This window comes from Papaver somniferum, chromosome 1 (assembly GCF_003573695.1).
Source record: "Papaver somniferum cultivar HN1 chromosome 1, ASM357369v1, whole genome shotgun sequence".
Taxonomy (NCBI): Eukaryota; Viridiplantae; Streptophyta; class Magnoliopsida; order Ranunculales; family Papaveraceae; genus Papaver; species Papaver somniferum.
In genome coordinates this window covers 95337884-95348497 of record NC_039358.1, presented here as the reverse complement: position 1 = coordinate 95348497, position 10614 = coordinate 95337884, and the positions used below count along the sequence as shown (strand labels likewise).

The following is a 10614-nucleotide window of genomic DNA, read 5'->3' as shown; positions in this document are numbered from 1 at the left end:
GAAGTGATTGAAGAAGTGAAGACTGAAGTGAAGTTAGCGATTTAGGTTTAGGCATTATATATGACTACTTCAACGGCTGTGATTCATCTAGAATAGGTAATCTAAGGGTTAATATTAACTAAGAAATATTTAGGTGGGTGGGTGGGTTGGGTTGGGTGAGGGAAGCTTTGACCCATAGTCGACCCACAATACTATGGGTTTTGATGTTGTGACCCATAGTCGACCCGCTCCTAGGTGGGTTGGGTCGGGTGTGGGTAATTTCAGACGGGTGTGGATTGGGTCGGTGGGTTGAGTCGGGTTTGTGCAGCCCTACTTGCTGCACATAGCAACATGCTACACGTTTTCCAATGAAAATACTCGAGACATCAAAACATGTCACAAACTGGGGGATGCTCATCAGGGTATTGGTCTGGCGGTTTACAGCGTGCGTCGTGCAATACGCCCGTTACAAGAAAGTGTCATAGAGTGAGGCGGTTAGTAATGGCAAGAAATAAGTGGTGAAACGCGTCTTCATTATGGAAAAATCAATTCCAGGCATTACCCGTTACCACTTTTCCACCACTCAACCGCTTCCACTTCTTACGAGGCCAGGGTACGTTTTATTACGACTTGTATAAATAGGTTTCACCTATTTCCACCAAACAACATGTTTTTGGTCAGGAGAACAATACACATCCAGAAATCACCTGGTAGCTTTCCATTCAGCTCACCAGTTCAACTTTAGGATACAAGTCGCAAAACACCCACACTTCCAGAATCAACTATTCTGGCCTCAACACTTTATTCGCTTCCCTCCCTAAGACCAACCCTTCTCCTTCACTTTGTGACCGAAGCAAGCCTGGAATGGCCATTTCTTGGTTTAGGCCTGGATTGTACTAATTGATCTCTCGAATCAAAATTACTCCCGTGTAGTACATTGTTTTGGGTTTAGATTTGCTTCTCACCCGCAGTCACGCGAAATTACCGAAATCCGCAGAAATGGTTTTCACCCACAAACAATTGGCGACCACAGTGGGAGATTAATCTCTCGGTTACAAATTCAACTCTCGTTTCCGTCATCCTACCAGCGAATGCCATACTTTGAAGCATCCAAGAAGAGCGGGGTTTCAGGAGAATTACGTCTGGGGACTAGGGATTCTCCGCTTTACTATAGATTGTCGTGAAGATGTTCCACAGATAACAAAAGAGCAACTGGGGACTTCTCACAACAACTAGGGCATCACGTGAAGACTCGGATTCAGTCCCTGAAAACTCAATTTTGGCGAAAGACCCTAAAACGAGTAAGTTTTACAGATGATGTTTACATGACCTATCGTTTGGATTTTCACATTTTCCATGGAAGCCGATGACCCAATCATCCCAAGGTTTCTTATCTTTTCCTTCTCGTGCAACATTCACGATTTCACAATTTTCCCGGATGATTTGCTACTTACACTCGCAATTCAGACTTTAGCCTATCAAAAGACCATTATTCCAAAATAATCCAAAACTCTCACAAGTAACAATTCTCTATCGATCCAAAAATCCAAAAAGAAATCAAACCATAACTAGGCGTTTCGTTTGCCCTTCAAAAAAAAACCTAAAAAAAGGAGTTCAAAAAGTAAAAGTTTCAAGGAAAATTGCTTAACAACAGCTCATTCTTCTTGGAGAAAATATCCATCATGCTCTGAAGAGCCGCCTGCTTCAGCTTTTACTCCTGGGACAACTTCTCGACTTATTCCGCCTGTTGATTAATCAAATCCGCGGAAGGGCCATCAACCGCTTCAGCCTGCAGCTTTTGAATCTCGGAGAATCCCTCACAGAACCAGGAAACATTAAACTCAAAGTCTACGCACAAGTCCCTGTGAAACTCCTAGTTTGAGATCACATCTCGAGAAACGGTATGGCCAGTCACTTTGCACATATCACGAATTGAAGATAATATTTCCTCTACCCGCTTAACCAACGCGAAACGGCTAGTAATCTTCTTGGTCGTCGCGATATGTCCGTACTTCTCCCATATTTTGGTATACAACTCTGAATGCTTAGCTGGTACACTGAAGTCTCCAATCAACACGTGGTCTTCATGGGGAGCCAAATATGGAGGAGCGAAAATGGCACCCGCAACCGAATCTGTGACCGGTAGAGGATTCTCGACTACGATTGCGCCAACGGTCGCCGGAGTATTTTCCACCATCTGGTTTGCGGCATTGTCAACATCCATTTCCAAATCGCTAATAGGCGCGGCTTCCACGGTTGGACCTTCATCATGGCGAGTCTCCACCTCAAGGCCATCTTCAGAAACAATTCCTCCCTGCAGCATTATGATTTAGTTTTGTTTCAAAAGCAAAAAAAAGAGGAGGAGAAGAAAGCGGAAACCTACCAACTCATTTGCGGACCCGCCGGAGAAAGACTCGGCGTTACTTTCAGAAGCGCTTTCATCATCACCACTGGATCCCGAGCTTTCCTCTTCTTCGGATTCTTCTTCGTCTTCAGGAAACTTATTCGCCGATTTTTGTGCAAGCCTGACAAAGGCGTTTGTGCTGTCAAGACCCTGAATGGTGAAAGGAGAAAAGATGTTCAGCAACAAAACAGAAGAATTGTGTAAACCAGTCAAGATTAATAAGGAATCATACATACCCGTATATTGGAAGAATTAAAAGTCACGGGAACTTCCGTATCCGACTGGAAACTACCCACACGATTTTTAAACCTTTGCTCCTTCTTCTGGAGACTGTTCGTATCTGAGCTAGGAGATTTTCGCTTAGCAGTAGAAGGATCCCTTAACAATGGATGTTCTGCTAAAGTCGCAAGGGAAAGCTTACCACGAGAATTTTCCACTACGTCATTCACAAATCCGTGGATGGCGAGAAACTCATCCTGCCAGAACACGTTGTACCTAGAGGTTGTCACAGGACTTCGTTCCGAGAGCAGGAAAGGAAGACTTTTACCTGGCGCGAGAACACGGGCATCAAGGACAGCTGACAACAATTCTCCCAGAGCAACCGGTTGACGATTAAATGGGACCCCTTGGTCAAAACCCATATGCCGAGCCGCCCTGTCAATATTATAAGGGTCTGCCTCGAAAGACCCCCGGAAGAAAGATGGTACGTGTCCGGGGATACAGCTTCGCATAAATACGACCTCTCCAACGCTCATATTCTCTTCAGTAGAAAGGAAAGTCAAGTTCGGAGCAGCGGCGAAAGTGTTCAGTTGAACTATGGACGCATGGACTGGAGCCCAGGGACGAAAACTAATGACATATGCATTGTCAAGAAAATCAATAAGCTTTGCTCCGGATTTTGGGCGCTTATTTGACCAGCGTAGAATTCTGGAGCCGCCACAAGACTCAGGAAGTGGATCCAACGGTTTGGGAGCATATTTTGCGAAGTGCTCCCACAACCATGCCTGGATAAAAGCGACGTGAACATACGAGTCCACCTTCATATAACCATTTGAAGCGTACATATTCGCGACCAAATGATCCAAATGGGCATACAAAGAACAAAGAAACAAACCACCAATGGGAAGAACGACACCTTTTGCCAATTTAATGGAGAATTTAATGAGCTCCTGTCTTATCTCCTTCTTACCAGAGCCGTCATCAAAAATATCTTTGGACAGCCACAGAGCTAAAAACGCAGAAACATGGAGAGTGTCATCTAATGCTAGGTCCGACTCCGGCTCATCAGGGAACCACTCAGACACCCACCAGCTATAGAAGCACTTTGTCTCGTAATCCTTCCGAACGAATCCTTTTGACTTCTCGTCAAGAGTGGCACGTATTTCTTTTTCATCATCGGACAACGTGATATCAAGATTCCCTGTTATGGGAAGGTTCAGCAAGACGGCTACACTCTCTAAAGAAATGGTCATTTCACCCCACCTACATATGGCCGTATGAGTATCTGGACACCATCTTGAGATAAAAGTGATCAAGCCCGGGATGTCTTTCCTGATTTGAAGTGTTGCAGAAGCCATGACAGCATCAATGATTTTCGCCTTGGTCAAATTGGCCTTCACACAGTCTTGACTTATCATAAATTGCATTCATTTATCAAAAGAGGGCAATGGACTTTGACAGATTTTGAAGTCGATTGGAGAAGCAGGATACTCTTTCCTCTGAAGGCGAAACCGCATTACGGGCCCAGCCGAACCGACTGGACCTCTCCTTCATTTTCTGAACCGGTCAAAACGATCACCACATACTTGGGATGAGCTCTCCTAAGTGAAGAAGACTTTGTAAAAAATATTTCATCATTCGTGTTTGGCTTGGAGTTACCAATGTTTTTCGATGCAGTGGAAAGACTTTTCTCATGTGTCATCTTAACAAAATTCCTTATGCTTTTGAAGTAACTACAACGAAGCAAAACGAAGAATTACTACTTTGGAGAAAATCATACATAAAGTCTTATCAAAATCGGCTATGAACAAACAACACATTTTCTACGGAAATTTCTCTTTGGCCACATGTCATGGAATTCACGACTAAAGGAATAGAGACTGATGCCGCTCAACGGGTGTACGTGATGTCGCGGGAAATACGCTCTTGGCCGAGACTAGGAAATGCCGCGGGAAGCATGCAAAAAAGCGGAAAATACAACCTAGGTCAAGTCGCGCTTGGTCATGGAAATATGCTCGCGGCCAGGAGAGGAATGTTTTCATCACATAAACTATGCACACGGCCACAAAGAGGGAAAGGAAACCCTGAGGCCAGGTTTTCACGGGAAGAAAATTAATGGAAGCCACCTAATAATTGGTCTTCTTACTATCGGTATAACGGCTAATATTACTATGATACTGCTAGCAAGGAAGAATCATTCATACAAACGTATTTCTACGGGTTCATGGAGAACATGTCTATGGATAGGGTTTGCATCGACAAAAAAAAACAACAACGTTGGAATACATACCTGGAGTGCGCTTGCCTACTTCTCTGCTTTGTTGCTAACGCGGAGACAAGGAAACAAAGCCAATGTTATAAAAATAAAAGAAGCGTGGCACCCTTTATATACATATTACTTTTGAAGTTTGGGTAGAAGAAGGTTTCCTTTTATAAGCGCAACACTTTTGGAATTAGGATGGACGAAGGTTTCTCGTTTGAACTATGCACGGAAAAGCCAACCGGGCCCGCGGAGACAACGCTCCATAGCGCCACCAATCCATGGCCAAGACAACGCCACCATCTCCGCGCCCAAACCTTCTGTACCGAGCCGAGCCATCCCCCAGCCAAGTCGCACCCAAGCCAAGCCAAGCCAAGCCAAGCCAAGCCGCGTCTAAGCCACGTCCAAGCCAAGCCAAGCCGCGTCCAAGCCATGTCCAAGCTAGCCACGCCATCCGCTGCTTCAGCTAGCCGCCCATCCACTACTTCAAGCTAGCGGTACCAACGACCCATAGCAAAGATGAATCTATGCAAAATCCGCCAGCACAAGGATCATGGATTTCTCATGCCTTCCACTAAAGGTTAGTTAAATTTCCTTGGCGATCTCTTCACATGTTTCTCTCTCGATTTTGCTCTCGCCTGTCACCATCTCATGCTTACCCCGCAACAATGCCACTGTTACGTGCTAAGCAGGGGACTTAATGTTGATGGTGGTTTTTAGCTTAGGGTTAAAATCATAAAACCTTGCATCAGATGTGACGTCACTCTGCAAGGAAGGTGCTGCGAGTACTAACCTCTCCACCGACATATTTATTGAGCCGCTCAATACACTTTTATCCATAACACTCTGTAAATTTCGGCACCTCGCCAATACGAGACTCACTGAGTACTTTCCTGTGCTATGTTCCCCAGCAGAACCCTTAATCGGTGTGGCATGACGGATTTATGTTCACTCGCAGCGGAGTAGCATGAACCTCCAAGTACCAAATTTAAGGCCATTGCACAAAATGCTCAGACAGAAAGCACACTGCATTATCTAGATAAAGATTTTGTATGGCAACATAAAAAATCCAGCTAATTATTGCGATAACTCGCAAAGAACTCATAAACCCAACTAATTTGCAAATTAGGGTTTCGCCCCCCCCCCCCCCCCCCCCCCCCCCCCCCGCAGTATACTGGACCCCGTTGGTCGAAACCATGCTAAAACAAGCTAGGCAACCGAATCCGCCACAGGGCGCTAAAAGTGCGGTCGCGCCCTAGCATGCCAGCCCTCTTTCCGTCGACCAATCAGGTCGCTTAAAATCTGCCACCATGCGTTGGAAGTATGGCCACGCCCTACCATGCTGGCCCAATCGGGTGCTCCAAAACTTGCCACGGCCTCAAAAAGGTCGTCATACTAAGTTGGCTTCCCAAAACACGCCAGCTTCCCAAAATCGCGCTAGCTTCCCAAAAAACGCCAGCATGTCGCACATGCCAGGCGCGCATGCCAGACGCGCTTACCAGACGCACATGCCAGACGCGCTTACCAGACGCGCATGCCAGACGCGCTTACCAGACGCACATGCCAGGCACACATGCTGCACGCGCATGCCAAAAATCATGCGCAAGCCATGCCAGCCACGCTACCACGCCTCTGGCCACCAACGGAAGGTAGCCATAATCAATGGCTACCCTTCCTCCTGAGGTGAGGATCTCAGTCGTACAAGTTCGCCACCAAGCCTGTGGCAACTTCTGGCCGCAATGCCAAATTCCACGGTTTGTGTCAAACCCTAATTTGGCCACGCCAAAGGCATGCGCAAGCCATGCCAGCACCACGGCCACGCCACTGGCCGCCAAACGGAAGGTAGCCGCGATCAACAACTACCCTTCCTCCTGAGATGCAAAATCTCGGCCGTCGAAGGTCGTCACTGAACCGGCAAGCCTCTCTATCTTAACTTGCCGCACATAGCAACATGCTACACGTTTTCCAATGAAAACACTCGAGACATCAAAACATCCCACAAACTGGGGGATGCTCATCAGGGTATTGGTCTGGCGATTTACAGCGTGCGGCGTGCAATACGCCAGTTACAAGAAAGTGTCATAAGAGTGAGGCGGTTAGTAATGGCAAGAAATAAGTGGTGAAACGCATCTTCATTATGGAAACATCAATTCCAGGCGTTACCCGTTACCACTTTTCCACCACTCAACCGCTTCCACTTCTTACGAGGCCAGGGTACGTTTTATTACGACTTGTATAAATAGATTTCACATATTTCCACCAAACAACAAGTTTTTGGTCAGGAGAACAATACACATTCAAAAATAACCTGGTAGATTTCCATTCAGCTCACTAGTTCAACTTTCGGACACAAGTCGCAAAACACCCACACTTCCAGAATCAACTACTCTGGCCTCAACACTTTCTTCGCTTCCCTCCCTAAGACCAACCGTTCTCCTTCACTTTGTGACCGAAGCAAGCATGGAACGACCATTTCTTGGTTTAGTCCAGGATTGTACAGATTGATCTCTCGAATCAAAAGTACTCCCGTGCAGTACATTGTTTTGGGTTTAGATTTGTTTCTCACCCGCACTCACACGAAATTACCGAAATCAGCAGAAACAGTTTTCACCCACAAACAGAAGGGAACTCTAGTATCCATAATAATATATTACAATTAATGTTTTTATATTATCACAATTTTTTTTCCTTTACCGGTTCTCTCTGTAAGTTATGTATCTTCTCTTACCGCACTTTAATTAATTATTAGTCAGGTCTGGCTATGCCGTCTAACCAATAGTCATTTCTTTATTTTTCTCCTATTGGTCATGTGTGGCTATGCCGTCTAACCAATAGTTATTTCTTTATTTTTCTCCTATTGGTCATGTCTGGCTATGTCGTCTAACCAATAGTTATTTCTTTATTTTTCTCCTGTATACTGTATTAGGAGTTTTATTTTTTATTTTTAGTTTCACTAATTATATATATATATATATATATATAAATTATTGATCATCATTTATTTTATTAATATTCAGATCATGTCTCTTTCAAAGGTGAACTTCAAAATCCTTGACATATCCGGCAAGAATTATTTGTCTTGGGTTCTAGATGCAGAGGTACATCTGGGTGCTAGCTCACTTGATAAGACTATTACTAAGGACAATAAGGAGTCCCAAGAATATCGCTCAAAAGCATTAATTTTTATTCGTCATCACTTAGACGAATCTTTGAAGTCCCAGTATCTTACGATGAAAAACCCGTACACTATGTGGACAGAGCTGAAGGATAGGTTTGACCATTAAAAAACGGTCATCCTTCCAAGAGCTAGATATGAGTAGATGCACCTCCGCTTACAAGATTTTAAAAGCGTAAGTGAATATAACTCGGCTTTATTTCAGATTGTCTCTCGCTTAAAACTATGCAGTGAAACTATTACTGATGCTGATCTTTTGGAGAAGACTTACTCCACCTTTCATGCTTCAAACATTTTGCTTCAACAACAATATCGTGAAAGTCAGTTTAAGAAATACTCCGATCTTATCTCTTGCCTTCTAGTAGCTGAGCAGAATAATGAGTTATTACTCAAGAACCATCAAATCCACCCAACAGGTTCAACAGTTGCTCTAGAGATGAACGCTACAGAAAGTCGTAGCAATGCTCCTAAAAGCCGTGGGAAAGGACACGGACGTTGGTTAGGTCCTGAAAAGCCCAACAACAAGAAGAAGGCTGATAATAATTCCTATCATCGGAAGGGGAAGAACAATGTGTTCCCAAAACACAAAGGCGAAAGCTCACGAAGCCATTCAAAGCGCTATGAATCTGTCTGTCGCCATTGTGGTTCACCAAGGCACTGGGCAAATGTTTGTCGTACTGCAAGGCACCTTGTTGATCTTTATCAGGCGTCTATTAAACAAAAGGAAAAGAAGGCTGAAACCAATTTTTCCCAATATGACATACCAATGGATATTGCCCATCTTGATATTTCTGACTTCAAGAATGATGAAAATGAGATTGAAGACATGGATTCCTTCCTCAAGGATATCTGAGTTTATCTGTTTTATGATCAGTTCTTTTTAGTAGATTGAGTAGTATTTTGGTTTGAATAAGTGACAATGTTTTGTCATATTTTTTTTTAGAGATTGTTTTTCTTTTAGGCAGTTGATTTTAATGTATTAGTTATTGAAATTCTCTTTAGTAATGAAATTATTTTCTTAGTATTTATCATCCATAACTTATATTATTGTCTTTATTTTTCTAAAGGGACATGGATATTGCTAATGAAAAGCGAAAAACAAGTGATGAAGATATATGTCTTGTTGACAGTGCAACAACGCACACAATTTTTCATAACAAAAGGTTTTTCCCCCATTTAACGTTTGCTACGACCAATGTTACTACAATTTCATGGACTTTTAATCTTGTTGAGGGACATGGAAAAGCATCGATAATGCTCCCTAATGGTACAAAAATCCATGTCCAAGATGCCTTATTTTCAACAAGATCTAAACGCAACTTATTGAGTTTTAAAGACATTCGTCTTAATGGGTATCATATTGAGACAACAAACGACGCTAAGAAAGAGTATCTTTGCATTAATGCCATTGTCTCAGGTAAGAAACAAGTCCTAGAAAAGCTTCCATCTATATCTTCTGGATTATATCACACTATCCTAATTGAATCACATCTTGTGAGTCATCCTAAGACTTCTGATCCCAGTGTTCTAAAACTTTGGCATGACCGTCTGGGTCATCAGGGATCAACTATGATGCATCGAGTTATTTAAAACTCATATGGACATCCTATAAATAGACTAAAAGTCTTATCATTTAATGATTGTCCATGTATAGCTTGTTATCAAGGAAAATTGATTATTAGGCCATCATTGATGAAAGTTGGCATTTAATCACCTAATTTTCTGCAACGAATTCAAGGTGATATGTGGACCAATTCACCCTTCGTGTGGACCATTTCGTTATTTTATCGTTCTTATTGATGCTTCAATACGATGGTCACATGTTTGCTTACTTTCGACTTGTACTGTTGCATTTGCAAGACTTCTTGTACCAATTATTAAGCTACGAGCTCAGTTTCCAGATTTTCCTATTAAAACTATTCGTCGTGATAATGCTGGTGAATTTACCTCTAAAATATTTAATGATTATTGCATGTAAATTGACATTGACGTCGAACACTCCATCGCTCACGTGCACACTCAAAATGGCTTAGCGGAATCATTTATCAAGCGCTTACAATTGATTGCCCGATGATAGACACATTTTTGTGTCTACTTTGTCTCGATTTTATATATTGATAGTGCTCATTTTTGTACTTATTATGGTGTTTTATGTGTGTGTGTGTATTTTTGGCCAATAACATTTTTGGAAAAATCAGCTCAAAAAGTTGTTAAAGGCACCCCAAAGGAAGTTATTTTGGCACCCACAATTTGGATAAGGGCCACCCCAGGGCACCCCAAGACAATTTTTATTCGCGCCCCAGACGTCGCTAAGGGCACCCCCTTTTCTTCTTCACGGAATTGAACAGATTTTGGCGGGAAAAACTGAATTCAAAATTCATTTTTGCGATGTGATTTTCAGGCGAGCTTTGATCGAGTTTGAGAAAGACTAAAAGGCTGAAATTGATTGGGTTTATTTCTTAGGCCAAAACAGGCCTGGTATAGTCGTTTGATTGAACCCAAATTGTCTAGAACTCGAGTTAAAAGGAAACATAGGTGTGGAGTTCACGGTTTGCTGTGTAATCTTCTAGGCTTGAT

The 10614-nt window shown here is 43.0% G+C and overlaps 1 protein-coding gene across 1 annotated transcript; it reads left to right on the top strand.

Moving 5' to 3' along the window:
• Window positions 1-7882: 7882 nt before the first annotated feature.
• Window positions 7883-8890, top strand: LOC113347780. The gene is made up of 2 exons (XM_026591454.1): window positions 7883-8133; window positions 8269-8890. Exons 1-2 carry the CDS (start codon window positions 7883-7885, stop codon window positions 8888-8890), a joined length of 873 nt encoding a protein of 290 aa, XP_026447239.1.
• Window positions 8891-10614: the final 1724 nt, after the last annotated feature.